Below are 16,866 nucleotides of genomic sequence, written 5' to 3' on the forward strand. Positions count from 1 at the left end.
CTTTTTATAAAATTTGTATTTTAAATTTATATAATATTTATATATTTATTATCTACATCAATTCCTAAATTTTAAAAACATTGAACTATTTAACACACTTTTTATTATATTAATGTAATAAAAATTTATATGATTAAAACAAGAATAAATTTTAAAAAGTTTTTTTTTTTTAATTCAATATCAATTATATATATAATATTATGGCAAAGATTTAAGCATTTACATAATATTATAATAAATAATTGATCAATCGCATGAATATTATTAGATATTATATATTTCAGAAACAATATTAATATGGGCTCACGAGTGTTTCAATATAATTATTATAACGTTGAACAGTTAAATGAGCATTTGCTCTATAAGGATGAAATCCTTGTATGTTTGGAGTCGCTCCTTTAGTAATTGCTATCAAAATACCGTCAACTATCAATGGACTACCACTGTCACCCTAAATAAAAAATAAAATTGTAAATAATCAGGCTACAAAAATAAGTAACATTTGCAATGTTGGCATACATTCCGTATTATATATATATATATATATATATATATATATATATATATATATATATATAGAATTATTGCAATATTATGGGTTTATTATATTTAAAAGTCAATAAATTATAGTTATAGTAAAAATCGACTAATAATATAATTTCCTGCTTCTAGCGTGTGATCGTTTTCATCTCTTTATTAGCACCGATAAGACTAGGATATTTCTAGAAAAAAAATACGTCAACGAGTAGTGCTAACACTCGTTCAGTACTGCCCACACATTTTAGAATAATATTTTTTCAATTCGTTCGCTATAAATTTATCTGTTCAAAAAATCGTCAAAATATGTAACTTTTTAAAATAATTTGTCACATATTCGTTTATTTAACTCAAAATATTTCATTAATTAAAATAATATTAAGTACGTTATTAATTATAATTTATAAATTTATTGTATTTATTTTATTTTATTTTATTATTTTATTTATTATAAGTTTATTAATTATAAATTATTAATAAATCAAGATACTAAAAATATGATATATCTTCAAAAGAATAAAAGACTGAGAAAATTAATGTTTATTATATAATAAGCTTTTTTTTTTTTTTTTTACGTATTTTATATGTAGGTTACGAAAAAACAGAAGCAATTACTATATCTGAGTTATAAAATTAAATTATTTTCATATTTTTTTATTAATTAAACTAATTAGATCTCTTTTTTAATTATTAATTAATATTTATAAATTAATTTTCTTCCCCGTCATGCAACTGTCAATGGATGGAAATTCATCAGTTAATACTTACCGGTGCCGATAAAAGATAAGGTTCAGCTTTAGTACACACAAATTTTGCAGGAACTATTATTCTCTGATGTTGAATTATTTCAATTGTATTAATACATTCAACATTTGTAATAATAGTCAGATTACCCGCATACAAATTCGTTGGAATTACATTATTATTTATTGTACCCCATCCAGCCGTCACTCCCATTCGTCCGAAGTAATAACTATTTCGATTAATTTCCGACCGAAAGAAAGGAATGATGTTTAAATCAACATGCAAAAATATCTATAAAAAGATTAGATATTAAAAGAAATTAAAGTATAAGAATTGTTATAATTGTTTTGTAAAAACCCTATTTACTTTTATGACAGCAATATCATTGTCAGGTTCTGTAATTCGTATTCTTCGAGTAATACACCACTGGTCATATGACATCCACCAGGATGGATAAAATGTTTTCCCCATTCTAACATCATTCGACTCGGCGATTATTACATACGGTAGATTTAGTGTTTTGTCGAAACAATGCTCACAGGTTAAAATATTACTCTGGGATATTAAAGTTCCAGTACAGAAAATATTATCTTCTGGTGAATTAGTATAGTTTATATAGGATATAGCCACAACAGCTAAAAATTCTTGATCTCCACTTATCTTCTTAATATTTTCACCAATTAATGCTTTTACGCTAATTATGTTATACGAATTATCTATATGACAAATTAATTTTTTTATTAATGTTCTATAATTAACAATATATTATTATATAAACCGGTTCGTCTTTGATATATATATATATATATTTACTTACATAATATTACAAGCAATAATAGAAAAATATTATACTTCATTCTGATATATTTATATATATTTATATTTATATTTATATTTAATTTATATATATATATATATTTACTTACATAATATTACAAGCAATAAATAAAAAAAAAATTAAAATATATTGTAAATCGTAGAAAAATTTAAAGTCACAAACTTTAATATGAACTTACATATCTTAGAAAGTTATGAAAGAAAAACTATTAATAAATACTAGAACGTTTAAAAAAATTATAAATACTATGACACGATTATAATATATTAAAACCTTTTTCAAATTCAAATTCTAAAATGACAATATTTTTTCATTCATCAGACAAATTCTTATAATTCAACATTTATGTATTACATTTAGTAAGAATTAAAATCTTGATCAAACATTTACTTTATTATTTTTTATTGTTATTATTTATTTAAAGCCAGTAATGTGACAATTAACATTATATTAGACTTTATTGGGCATATATTTACAATATTGGTGTAGTATTATCATTATAATTATATCGAAAAGTATGTATTCATCATATCAGCAATAAACTTTTTTCCATGAAAAATATTATGAATATTATTTCTGTACAACTTAAATAATACAACTATCATCTTAAATTTTTATAGTTATTTAAAATTCATATATATATATATATATATATATATATATATATAAGTGCATGATCGACTAGCAGTAGGAAAGAGCTGATATAATTAGTGTATTATATGTTTATCTAATATTTATCTACTTTCGATTAATATACATTAAAACACGAAAGTAAAACATTATGTACAGTATCATAGTACTTTTAAAATAGATTTTCATCAAATTCTAGAGTAAAACTAAAATGAATTAAAAATTTTTATTAAATTTATTATATTTATTTTATTTTCTTAGATTCGGTTGCAGTAATTCCTCACCTTCGCACCATATTTATAATTGAATTAATTACATAAACTGTCAATTTAGACTTCCTACGAATTTGTCGATTATCTCATAGAAAATTTCCATTGACTGCTTTAATTTAATGATATCAATTACAAACTGCAATTTTTAAGCATTTTAAATTTAAAGGAATTTAATATTACACTGTTACATAGTAAAAAAACAATTTTTATATTTTAATAAAAATATATTTGGTATGTTAATCTTATTTTATTACATGCTATTACAAATATTAAATAATATTTACTTTTTCATATTTTATGATCACGAAATACATGTTTTACGATACTTATAAATCGAAATAATTTATTTAATTAAACTATCTATTTTCATATAAAATTATAATTTTAATTTTATACTTTTTTAATGTTAAAAGATATTATTTCATAATACAGTGCAAAATATATTATTTTAATTTGAATAAGAAATTATAGTATGCATAATTTTCTGCATACACTGATTATAATCATTATAATTTTTCGTACTCATATTTATAAAAATGTATTGTTGCATTTTATTTTACGATGTTTTACAAAGAAAATTTACATATATTTTATGATGGCATCATTTTATTAGAAATTTTTTTCCAATATATTTATTAATTCATTAGAAAAATTATATCTATACATTATTTCATTCTGAGTGTAAATAATAATTATATATTTGCATTTATTACATCAATTACTAGAACAAAATTTAAAGTATTCTATAAAATAAATATACGACTTCTATTATTTTTTGTACAATGTAATATATAATAGATTACAATTTTATACTTTCTATTTATTCTAGATTTGCAAATATCTACTACAGCCTATAAATGACAATTTTTGGTACAATTATAAGTTTACAATTATTTAATATATTAACAAAAAAAAATTAATCCTTTAATAAGGTTTCTTTATTTTATTCGGAATATTAACGCTCACTTATGAGTGTATCAATATAATTTTTATAACGTTGAATGGTTAAATGAGCATTTGCTTTATCGGGATGAAAATTACCATTGAATCTGGGCACTACCCCAGCAGAAATGGCTACAAGAATACCATCAATTAACAATGGATTACCGCTGTCACCCTAAAGAAAACGTAAATTATATTTTATATAATAAAATGATTCCAATGAATAGTTTTTCAAAATTTCGTAGTATAAAAAGGATATAATTTTTCGTTATACAAATTAATACTGTTAATATATTTAAAATTATATTCAATATATATATGTAAACATGAATTTTTATTGTGTTAAAAATAAATATTCGTAAATAATGATTGAATAGACTGTTCTTCAAAGAATAAATATTTTAAGTTGATGTGTATATTAATTATTAACCACTAATTTTATGTAAATTATTTATTATTACAAAACTTTGTTATTGTACATATATATATATATATATATATATAAGGACAGAATTAAATAAAATAAATATAATAACTGCACTTTTATGGTATACAATTATCGATATATTCAGAAGAAATTTAAAAAATAAAATAAAATACAATCGAATTTCGTTATACATTATTCTAAATGATATAGACTAGATACTTTATTTAATAGAGATTTTCATAAATATCATTTTTTAAATAAAAAAACTAAAACTATAAAATCCAAAATTAAGTCTTTGTTCATTTTTCTTTTACTAAAAATATTGTTTTTAATAATTTTTCAATTATATAAGAATATTAAAATAATATAATAATATTTTAATAATATGTAATAATAAAAAATGAAGTGTAAATAAAATATATTTACATATATATGCTTTCGTATAGTAATGAAAAAAAATTAGATATTTACTTAGCATTTTTTAGATTGGAATAGCAACAGTTTGAATATTTAGTTAATACTGAATTGAATAAAATAAATACAAAGTAAATATGAATGCATATTTTTATGCGGAGGTTTTTGCATATTTTATGATAATATATAATTAATGTAATTATTGGTATAAAATTAATCATTATTGATATATGTTTATGACAAAATTAGAGAAATTACAAAACAAAAAAATGTTCATTTTACTCACTGGTGCTATTTGTACATATGGGTTGGCAGTAGTACACAAAAATTTAGCGGAAATTAAAATTCTGGTCCCTTCAATACGTTCAATGATTTCATTGCATTTAGAATTTCTTATAACAGTCACATTGCCGGCATGTAAATTCATGGGTGTTTGACCAGTGTTTACTATACCCCATCCAGCCGCTGTTGCGTGACGTCCAACAAAATGTATATTTCGTCTAATTTCCGTTCGAACTAAAGGAATGATGTTTTCAGCAACATGAACAATTATCTATAAAAAGATTAGATATTAAAAGAAATTAAAGTATAAGAATTGTTATAATTGTTTTGTAAAAACCCTATTTACTTTTATGACAGCAATATCATTGTCAGGTTCTGTAATTCGTATTCTTCGAGTAATACACCACTGGTCATATGACAACCACCAGGATGGATAAAATATTTTACCAACTCTTATATCATTCGACTCGGCGATTATTACATATGGTCTACTTACAGAAATATCAAAACAATGTTCACAGCTTAAAATATTACTTTGCGTTATAAGAACTCCGGAACAAAAAATATTTTCACGTTGTAAATCACTATCCTCTCTATACAATAAAGCCACAACAGCTAAAAATTCTTGATCTCCACTTACTCTCCATGTATGTTGACCAATTAATGCTTTTACGCTAATTATGTTATACGAATTATCTATATGACAAATTAATTTTTTTATTAATGTTCTATAATTAACAATATATTATTATATAAACCGGTTCGTCTTTGATATATATATATATATATTTACTTACATAATATTACAAGCAATAATAGAAAAATATTATACTTCATTCTGTACAAAGTAAAAAATAAGTATTATTATCAAGTTAAGTATTGATATATTTTCATAAAACTGTTAAATTTATTCTATCATTTGAAGAAATTAAAAGCACTATAACACGATTATAACGTTTTATACCGATTTTTCAATTCAATTTTATTATTTTAGCTTTTTTTATTGTTAACATTTTCTAATATAATTTTGATTTTTACATTATTTTATTTTTATAATTTATCTATTATAACAAATATTTACATTTAAAAGTTTTAATTAACTAATTAATTATAGTATTTAAAAAATTATATGATAATTTGTTTTGTATGTGGTTCCGAATGATTTATTTTATTTTAGTTGGATAAGAATAGGTGTATACTATTACTATTTTTTCTCGAAGGTCTAGACTCTTCTAAATATTTTTGTAAAACAATTATTTTATTAACTAATTTTATTTATTTGTTTGTAGCTTTTAGAGATGATATTTTTCCTTCGAAGTATTTTTAATAAATAAATATTTATAACAAATCTAATAAATATTTCTAAAAATATATTTGTTATAATAGATTTAAATTTATTATAATGGCATAATACTTACATGGATAGTATTTATTTCCTAAAGTTTTTCAGGCTTTTTATGGATAGACAGTAGCTCTATAAAGTATTATCAACTTTCATAACGTTATTTTCAGTTTCATTTTAATTGACAAAAATTTTTTTATCTTTAAATATGCTATTAGAAATTACACTTACTTTTGTCTTATAATAATCTTACAGATATTTCTTTCGATGTACCTATATATATATATATATATATATATATATATATATATATATATATCATGTAGTGTTTATGCTCACCTCTTTTAATCATTTCAAAGTTTTCAAATCATTCATTAAAATTGTCCCTGTAATATAATTTTATAAAACTCCATAACATTAAAATATTACAAATCTACATGTTTTAATATGTTGAATTTGAAATCTCTTAAAATTAAAAATAAATAAATAATAATGATTTACATACATGTCATAATTAATTATTTAATTATGTATCATAATTAATCAATAACATGAAATCTATGAAATATTATATAAATACATTGGCTTATATTTATAGTAAATTTTATAACACTTCGGCAGTGCACATAACGTATCATTTACTAAAAAATCTAATTTATCGCTTTCTTTGTTGATAATTTATGATTTTAAATTAATCAATTTGTATTATATACTTTCAAGATTCAGTGTAAAATATTTATGTTTCACTTGGTTATATATATATATATATATATATATATATATATTCTAGAACTTTGTGACATACGTTTTATTTACTTTACATAATTATGGGTGAGTTTAATAATTTTATAAAATTTTTAATTTCATTATGATTTAATTATAATTGATTATGAACATACATAGCATACAACAATAACATAAAGTGCTTGTAAAAAAAGCAAGAATTTTTTGTTTACATGAATAATATTCTTTCTCACCCTGAAATATGGTTTCAATAATAATCAATATTAAATAAAATAATTTAATAAGAATCATTTATTTATTCTTATACATTTTTAACTCCCTTTCATCTAAATACATTATTTGTAAAATGTACTTTTCTTTCATTTTAATTAATATTTTATAATATGACTATTAAAAATTTGCATATTTAATAATGATCGACCCATTAGAGATGTGCAATTATTTTACATCAATAATATATTTTCAATTAAATAAAAATTATCTTTACACCAATAAATAAAAAATTATTAAACATTACGTGTAAATATGTTTAGTATTTAAACATATATTGCAAAGCATAAACGCTAATTATAATATTACTCTGTGCTTGCAATAATAATTGTTTTTTCTATTAAAGTAATATCAACATTATTCATTAAGATTATGTTACTATTTTATGTTACTTTTTTTATGAAACTTTAATATTTGCTTGTAAGCTTTACGATATCTACTACTCATAAAATTATAAAGTATTGGATTTACAGCTGTACTTAAATAATAAAAGCATCCACTAAAAATGTATAGCCATTCATTCATATCAGGATAATAATCTGTATCTTGCCCATATATATAAAGTAACCTTTGAGTATGAAATGGTGCCCAACATATAAAAAATGCGAATACTACTGCACCTATAAATAGTAATACCATATAAGTAATACCAAATATAAATAATACCATACATTATAAATTATTAATGAGAATACCTGTAGAATAATTTTAGAGTTAGTTATACTTGAAAAATTCAAGCTTTATTATCAAAGTACTAGGACGTTAATTTTCAAACATTTAAATTTAAACGAAATATCTTACTATTTAAATATGTAGAATAAATTCTAATAATTAATGAATAATTATTAAAGTAGCTGTTTATTCAATAATCGATAGAATATGAATTTGTAGATAATATATTATTTAAAAATTCTGAGACGTTTTAATTTTTTTTATAAAAATTTCTCTTCTACATTTAACAAAATAATTTTGAATTTATAAACTCATAGTTTTGTAGAAAATTAGAAAATTATATAATTGTTTATAATTTTCATTTTCCTCTTTAATTTCATGGATATAGTCTGCCAATTTACTTTGATACTTATGTGAGCAAAGGTAAATATCTATATTATATAAATTAATTATAATATTAAAATTAATTAAACTACTCACTTAACATTTTAATAACTCCTTTTCTTGATCTCATGTATTGCGTTTCTTTATGAAATAAAGTAATATTAATTTTTTTTGTTAGCTTATAACTGTTTCGTATTTTTACTCCCATTTTTATATATAAAATTACAATAACTAGCATTGGTACAAAAAAAAACACCATACTGCTTAATTCATATAAAGGAAAATTAGGCATATGAATTAGTAACATAGCGCAAATAGCAGAATCTATGGAATGATTTCCAGAACCTGAAAAATAAATTCAAATCATTTCTTTTTATGTAAATTTTAACCTAGGACGATAAAAAAAAAAGCTAATAACAATTTATATATTTATTCAGTAATGATTTTAAGTAATATGTTTGATTAATTTTTCATAATAAAGAAATGCACTTATATAAACATAACAAAATAAAGAAGTTTCATTTGATACAATTTATATCTGAAAATATATAATAAAAGGAATTGCGTATATTAAAAATATTTCTATAAATACTGTAATGTCGGATCGCATTATAAATACAGATTGTTCAATGTGTATTTATATTTATTAAATCGTTAATATATATATTTTTTTACCTGGAGGATATTCTACATAGTTAATAGTTGTATATACGGCGAATGGTAATGCGCACATTAAAGCGATAATCCATGCAGCTAAAATAAAGCACACGGGTCTTCTTAAGCCGCTCATTGCATTGAAATGTAGCGGTTTGCAAACTGCTAAATATCTTTCTACAGAGAACATCATAATTGTAAGAACTGATACATATGACGACCTTAAAGTAATTGAAAATAAATTAATTATATATAAATAAACTAAAAGATTTTTAAATTTTGTTACATTAACACGATTTATTTGTTAAACTCTTATAATAATGAATAACGAGATGAAAAATTTTCAATCGAATAGATCCACAGTAATATCTTATTAGTTAAATATGAAATAATTAATATAAAAATAACCCAAATAATTAATTTACATATCCAAATTAAAAATTGCTTTTAAACTCAATATGAATAGAAAATTATGTGTGTGTAAGAGATTTAAAACACAATTAAAAATTTTTTGTTATCCTAAAATTTAAATATAAAAATATGATATGAAAAATATTTATACTACATTTCTGATGTATAAGCTCTTATTTTGCATAGGCCAAGTCCTAATATCCATGGATATTGTTGCCAAAATACGCTTAATTCATTTGGTAATCCTAAAAAAATGTTAGTTATAATAAAATGACAATTTATTTTCAAAATAGTTAATTTCCAATGTATTCTAATATAATTTATTATATAAAATTAATAAGCACTCTTAGAAATTATTTTTACATATTTGTCTAAATGAAAAATAACCTAGGTGAAATACATTATGACAATACGTACCTAAAATAAGTAACATAAGATCGGATACAGCAAGACTAAAAAGGTAGAAATTCGTAGCGTTTTGCATAGATGCATTTTTAATTATAACTATACAAGTTATTATGTTTCCAAAAATACCACAAATAAAAATAATTAAATAAACTAATGTTAATGGAACTGTGACATCTAGTGGTAAATATCGTGGGCCCAAAATATAATTGAGATATTCAATCTCGGTTAGATTGGATGACGCCATAATCAATTAAAATTATATTTAACAATGCAGGCCGAATAACCCACCTGTTGAAATTTTATTATATACTATTCGTTTATTAAATAAAAATATATAAATATTTATGAGACAATATCATTTAAATAAAAATTCCTCGTCATTCTATATTTAATCATAAAACAGAATTCATTTGCTCTGAAATTTGTTTATCTGTATGAAAAGTAAATTAAGAACATTTAAAATTTCAACATATTTCTAAACAATAATTGACATATTTAAATAAAATGCGTTATATTTTTGTTTAAATGCACAGACCTCACAAGGAAATAAAATAATACTAAATAAATATTAAAATAAATAATATTTCATTGCATAAAATATTAATTTCTTAAATAGATGTTCTTTGTTTTTTTTATTTTTTTAATGAAAAATGAACAAATATTATATATAAATATAAATAAATATACATTTGTAGATTTGATCTTTATTTCAAAAAGTTTTAATTCACATTATAATTCATCGTCAGAATCCATTTTTATCAATTTTAGCTTAATATTATCTTATTTATAAATATAAGCTCTTATAATTAAGGCTTTTCAACTGGTGAAAATCTATATATCGATATATGTATTAAAAAAAAAAACTTTTAATATTAAATTGTATATTCCCTTAATGCTATAATTTTGCTTGAAGTTTATAATTGATATTCAACTTATAAATGCTAAAAAAACATAACCTCAAGTGATCATTACAAATTATTTGTCATAATTTACACAAGACAAAATGTACAGATTAAATTCTAAATTCATAAAGACAATAAATTTTAAATTGATATGTAATTGAAATTTTAGATTGATATATCCATCATTAATATGTAATACTCTTCAGAATAAAAAATTGTTTATTACATTTATATATACAATTATATTATTAAACTATTTATAAAAAGTTAAGATGAAACTTGTATTAAGTTTAAATCACTGTTACATAAAATAAATTCCATAATATAAATTGTAAATATTGAATTTTATTTAAATTTGATAATTTATTTGATAATAATATTAAATTTGATAGAAAACGTACTAATATAAATTAAATAAGAGTTAGACAAGCAGATTTTTTTAAATTTACTTCAATAAATTTATAAAATTAATATTTTTAAGTATATACATTTTTTTATAATTTATAACACATAAAATAGTGGTAAAATAAAGATAAAATTTATTTTTTAAAGATTATTTTAACAAAAACTCCAATGATTTTCATTTTAATAATTTACATTTTTCCTTATTTGTATAAACATTTAAAAATAATCTAGTCTTAACCTCTTCATACTAAAACCACTGTGTACATTTTGAAATTATATATATATATATTAATATTCTATTAAAACTAATATAAATGGTAGGCAAAAATAAAATAAACACAAATATTTTACATAAACACTTACTTAATTGGAAAAAAATTAATGACGTTTATTATTTTGTTTGTAATGATTTTTAACATTCGTATAATTAAATATTGAACAATTATAACGATACTTAAATAACTTAATTTTTATCCCATCTAAATATTTACATAAATAAATAAATATATATGTATGTATATATATATATACATATACACACACACACACACACACACACACACACACACACACACACACACATATATATATATATATATATATATATACATTACAATTACCAAACTTAAACGTATTTCATGATATAAAGAAAATGTTAGTTTTGTACACGGAAAGAATATTTAACTTCTTTTCTTATCATTGATAAGAATCTCGTATTTGAGGTGTGACTATGGATTGAAACTTTTTATAATTTAAGAAAACTGATGTAAAATCATTAAATATTTTATATGTATTAATTTTTTAAATAACAACCTTTTAAATAATTTTTTAAATACATAGAACCTTAAAATATGGAAATATTGAAAAATACTTTATTTGATAAATTTAATTGCGATAAAAGGAATGTAACATTTTCTTGTTATCTTCTTTAGATTATTGTCTTATATATATATTACAGTATATTATTCTTATGGATAAACTAAAAGGAAAGCTTTTAAAACATTTTTTATATGTCTTTTATTTTATATTTAATATTCACAATAATTTAATGTAGGATATAACGTATTATATTAAGTTTTGAACAATTATATTAAATTATTCAATAATGATGGATTTTAATAACCTTCATTATTATAGAGTAATTATAAAGAGTAATTATTAAGTGTTGATACAAAAACAAATTATCAAAATGTTAAAAACCTTTCTTTTTTACAAAGTTCTTGTTTCTATACTTATTACATAGAATTATAGTTAAAATTAATTAAATATTCGTGAATTATAGTTACAATCTTTTTCATTAATTTTTAAAATATTATAATAAACATTGTTTCTATTTACTAATATTATATTAGGATTTTACAAATATTAATATTATTACTCTTTTTTTTTTTTAATTTCTTGCAATAGTAATAATATAAAACAATAAAACCAACATAATATTATCCGCATATTCAGTAATAAATTTAATTAACTTTCTACGTTTTGTATAACTAATATTAGTCTACTAGAGCATTTGATTCCTTTAAAATGTTTTATATGTCTTACAATTTTTATTTATATTATATTAAAATATTATAATATTCAATGTATTACAGTTTCATATTTGTATATTATGATTAAATTTAATCGAAAGGATAAAAAAAAAAAAAATTGAAAAAGCAGCCTGTACATAATAATAATATATTAATTATATTAATTCATTAGTAAATCCAAATGTACAAAAAGTATAGTGTTTATGAATGATTAATAAAACTAAATATAGCAATAACAATAAATTTTATAGGATAACAGACAAAAATATTATAGCTAAAGTTAGTATATTAAAACAATATCAAATTATGTACATTAGAATTGTAGGATATTTATTGTTTGTACATTAGTCACAGAAAATGCTTCATTTTAAATATAAATATTAAAAAGATTATAAAAAAATTATTATATAATAATGCCAATGTTATTGATATATTTTATCATAAATTATAAGTGATAATGACAAATAAAAAAATCTTACTTAGTAAAAAACTTTTTATTAAAGATTGAGTAAGAGAAACATGCACGGTATCTCCTATAAAAAAAATGGATGCTTTATTTACTGTGGGTTTCGGATGAATAATGTTAACTGGTGGCGGCGGAACAAATGCATCAAACATATTTTCTTCAGCATCTGTGAATACAAGCGATGAAGGAATCCACCTTGCTCTAAATATAAAAATAGATTTTTTTCTTAATAAAGATCTTTAAATATTTTAATAACTAATTAAAACATTTAATTCGCTATGGTTAAACTGTTATATTTCATTTGCTTTTATAATGCGAACAAATTTTATTATAATTTAACATTTATAATTAAAATATGTAATAAATAAGTAATAATTATTAGTTAATGTAATTAATAATCGTAATAATAAAATAAATACGTAATACAAAATAATTGATATAATTAATTAATAAAATATATGTATTACATTTTTATTTAAAACAATGAATGTACCTAGTACATGGTGAAACATTTTTTCCTCTAATAGCATTTTTTCCAATATTAATAGCTCCAGAATCTTGAACTTCTAAAGTATAAATACATCCAGAGAATCCGACATAAAATTTTTCTAATGTTATTAAAGGATCGGGTACACCGCCAATAAAAACATTCTCACTAATTTCAAGTTGTTCGTTATGTCCATCACTAATACCTATTTCAATGTGCTCACCATCAAGTTCAATACTACCATTTCTCCCATCTCTTTTCACAATAATTCTATGTCTTTGACCATCATCGATTTTTATAGTAGTTATTCTTAATATTACTGGACCCGATCCTAAGTTATACTGACACTCAATGTACCTGTGAAATAGAAGATAATACACATATCAAAATTTCAATTTTTATTGCACAGTCTATATATTCTTAACTAGACCACCAACATTTAATCTTATATCGAGAATCTGATTTAATTACAAATATTACATTTAAACATTACTAAATAATAGAAAATATTTTAAGTAACACATAAATATACATTAGTTTACAATATAAATATTTAATATAATTTGATAAAATTATTATCAAATCATAAAATGTCATAAAAAATTATTATATAAATTAAAAATTTTTAAATAATAATTTATTTGATAATAATATTTTTTTAAATGATTAATGTATAAGATGCTGTTACATATACATTTAACTTAAATAAATTATAAATTAAATCTAGTTGCTTAAAATAATAATTTTCAAATTACTTAATGAACTTAAGGAATATATATATTAGAAATATTATCTACCCATCAATTATGGCAAGGGCGATATAATTATTAGTTATTCGCTTAATGAATTTATTGCCATGCCACATAATAAGGCCATTAGTTTTATTAGTGGATACTTCAAACCCAATCATTTCTTTTTCATCTTTATGAGTCATTATAGAATTACTAAGTTCCAACCAGCCATCTCCTCGAAAAGTAACATCATTCATAATATCAACATCTGAAAATTAAAAAAATATCTTATTCTAAGGTCTTAAAATATTTGTTAAAATATTTGAAATAAGTTATTTGTTGAAAGGGTTATTATATATATATATATATATATTTATATTTTTTTTAATAGTCCGAGAGGTTCGTATAAATTTAAAAATTGTGCAAATACAAAGTTCCACGCCGATATTTAATTAGTCAGTTAAGAAATCTTAAATAACTACTTTTACGATTCATAATTACACATAAATAAAAGAATTATAATATATAAATATATAAACTTACTTTTACTGCAGTTTTGTCCAATGAATCCGTATTGACAGTCACATTTAAAAGATCCATGTAAATTCGTACAAGTACCTCCATTAAGACAAGGACTTAATAATTCACATTGTTTCAAAATATTTTCACAATTTCTGCCAACATAACCGTACTCACAAATACAAGAATATGCATTATAATTAATATTTTGGCATAAACCATGAACGCATGGTTTAATAAGACAAAAATCTGTATTTGTTACTGAGTTTACTGTTGTTGTCTGTACTGTTAAATATTTTCTTGAATATATTTTATTAGCAAATTCAGTATCACACGAGTCTATATTTGATGAGCCAGTTAACGATTTAAGCATATCCGATTTTGTAAAATGTATGTTAATCTGAAAATTAAAATCCAGAAATTTAAATGAAATTTAATATATATATATATATATATATATATATATATATAAGAAATAAATTATTTTTCATTTTATTACTAGATTTTATTAATAAGACTTATATACTCAATTATTAATATTCTTTATAATAATTTAAGTAATCTTATGAAATAAATTTATAATTTATTAAAATGGTGAAATAAATAGTTAGTACACACGTATTATAAAAACTAATCAAAGTTTAGCGAAAGCTTTATTTTTTGTATGTGAAAACTAGACTCAGATAAGATTGGAATAATGATACAGAAACTTTAATGATAATAGAAGGATATCTTCAATTATAATACTAAGATTGCGTAAAGCATATCATACAATGAATTTCTATCCGTATCGCTTATAGGAGGAGTTTATCTATTCAATTGTACTATTCCGTGATTCCTAATTATATTTAAATTAACTTTATTAACTTTTTGATTTTTACATGAATAAGAAAATAATATGATTTTTAAATTAATATTTACAATATATCATGATTAAATCTTACCCGCCTTTATTTTTCATTCAAATAATTTAATTAAATGTAATCAATCAAAATTGGAAGAAATTTTTCATATTTCTTAACAATTTATAGATCACTTTCACTCGGAAATGAAATAGAAAATTATTTAATAATAAAATAACATTATCTAATTTAATTATTAAAAACTGAATATGTACTAATCATATAAATAGAGATCCAATAATTTATTCATTTATTTATTAATTAGAAAAAGAACTACAGTAAGCTATAATAAGAGAGCCGATAAAAATTAAAAAACTAGAATTTAATAATAAAAATTATTTTATATTAACTTATTTTTCATTTTATAAATCTACGAACAAAAATGTAATAACATTTTATAACTTTCATATGATCTATAAAAATTTAAGAACACTCAAATGAAAAGGAAAATTTGAAAAAAATTTGCGCACATGTATATCTCTATACATTAAGCATAAATAGTAAATATATTAATATTCACCTTGTCGAGACAACCATCGAAAGATACTTTTACTCTTATTTTTTTATTAATTGATATCTTCTTCCTATCCACGCCGCCAAAATATATAAATGTTTTTAGAGTCATTGAATGTAATACGTCAGGAAATAATTTTTTGATTGGTGCTTCAGAATTGATAATTAGTGATGCCATTTTATAATCTTTGCTTATATTTACATGATACCATTTTCCTGAATCTATAGTATAATTTGAACTAAGTTCAGTTACACCTGCACCCATATCAATAAGAAATTTCAAACGGCGTTTGAAGATAATTAACGCTATGAAGTCACCAGTGCCTCGAATATTTTGTGCACAATATATCAGTATCCCATTTTCATTATTTACAGGCTTAAAACTTAACGACACTTTCAATCTGAAATACAGTAAAAGTATAAAAAGACATTTTAAAA

The 16,866-nt window shown here is 20.9% G+C and overlaps 3 protein-coding genes across 3 annotated transcripts; all 3 read right to left on the bottom strand.

Moving 5' to 3' along the window:
• Nucleotides 1-292: 292 nt before the first annotated feature.
• On the bottom strand, nucleotides 293-1,529 carry LOC105360019 (tonin-like). The gene is made up of 2 exons (XM_011496791.1): nucleotides 1,306-1,529; nucleotides 293-451 (listed from the first exon to the last, which is right to left on the bottom strand). Exons 1-2 carry the CDS (start codon nucleotides 1,492-1,494, stop codon nucleotides 293-295), a joined length of 348 nt encoding a protein of 115 aa, XP_011495093.1. The 5' UTR covers nucleotides 1,495-1,529.
• A 6,309-nt stretch (nucleotides 1,530-7,838) lies between these two features.
• LOC105359775 (neuropeptides capa receptor) lies at nucleotides 7,839-10,253 on the bottom strand (the record flags this gene model as incomplete). Its single annotated transcript, XM_011496462.1, has 5 exons — nucleotides 9,981-10,253; nucleotides 9,718-9,808; nucleotides 9,174-9,373; nucleotides 8,595-8,843; nucleotides 7,839-8,062 (listed from the first exon to the last, which is right to left on the bottom strand). Coding segments are annotated over exons 1-5 (999 nt in total), but the record flags the coding sequence as incomplete, so codon positions are not given.
• Nucleotides 10,254-12,774: 2,521 nt separating this feature from the next.
• On the bottom strand, nucleotides 12,775-15,221 carry LOC105360021 (pikachurin-like). Its single transcript, XM_011496792.1, has 5 exons — nucleotides 15,038-15,221; nucleotides 14,561-14,762; nucleotides 13,770-14,120; nucleotides 13,336-13,477; nucleotides 12,775-12,798 (listed from the first exon to the last, which is right to left on the bottom strand). The coding sequence occupies exons 2-5, from the start codon at nucleotides 14,749-14,751 to the stop codon at nucleotides 12,775-12,777; spliced, it is 708 nt and encodes a 235-aa protein (XP_011495094.1). The 5' UTR covers nucleotides 14,752-14,762; nucleotides 15,038-15,221.
• Nucleotides 15,222-16,866: the final 1,645 nt, after the last annotated feature.

This window comes from Ceratosolen solmsi, unplaced genomic scaffold (assembly GCF_000503995.2).
Source record: "Ceratosolen solmsi marchali unplaced genomic scaffold, CerSol_1.0 scaffold29, whole genome shotgun sequence".
Taxonomy (NCBI): domain Eukaryota; kingdom Metazoa; phylum Arthropoda; class Insecta; order Hymenoptera; family Agaonidae; genus Ceratosolen; species Ceratosolen solmsi.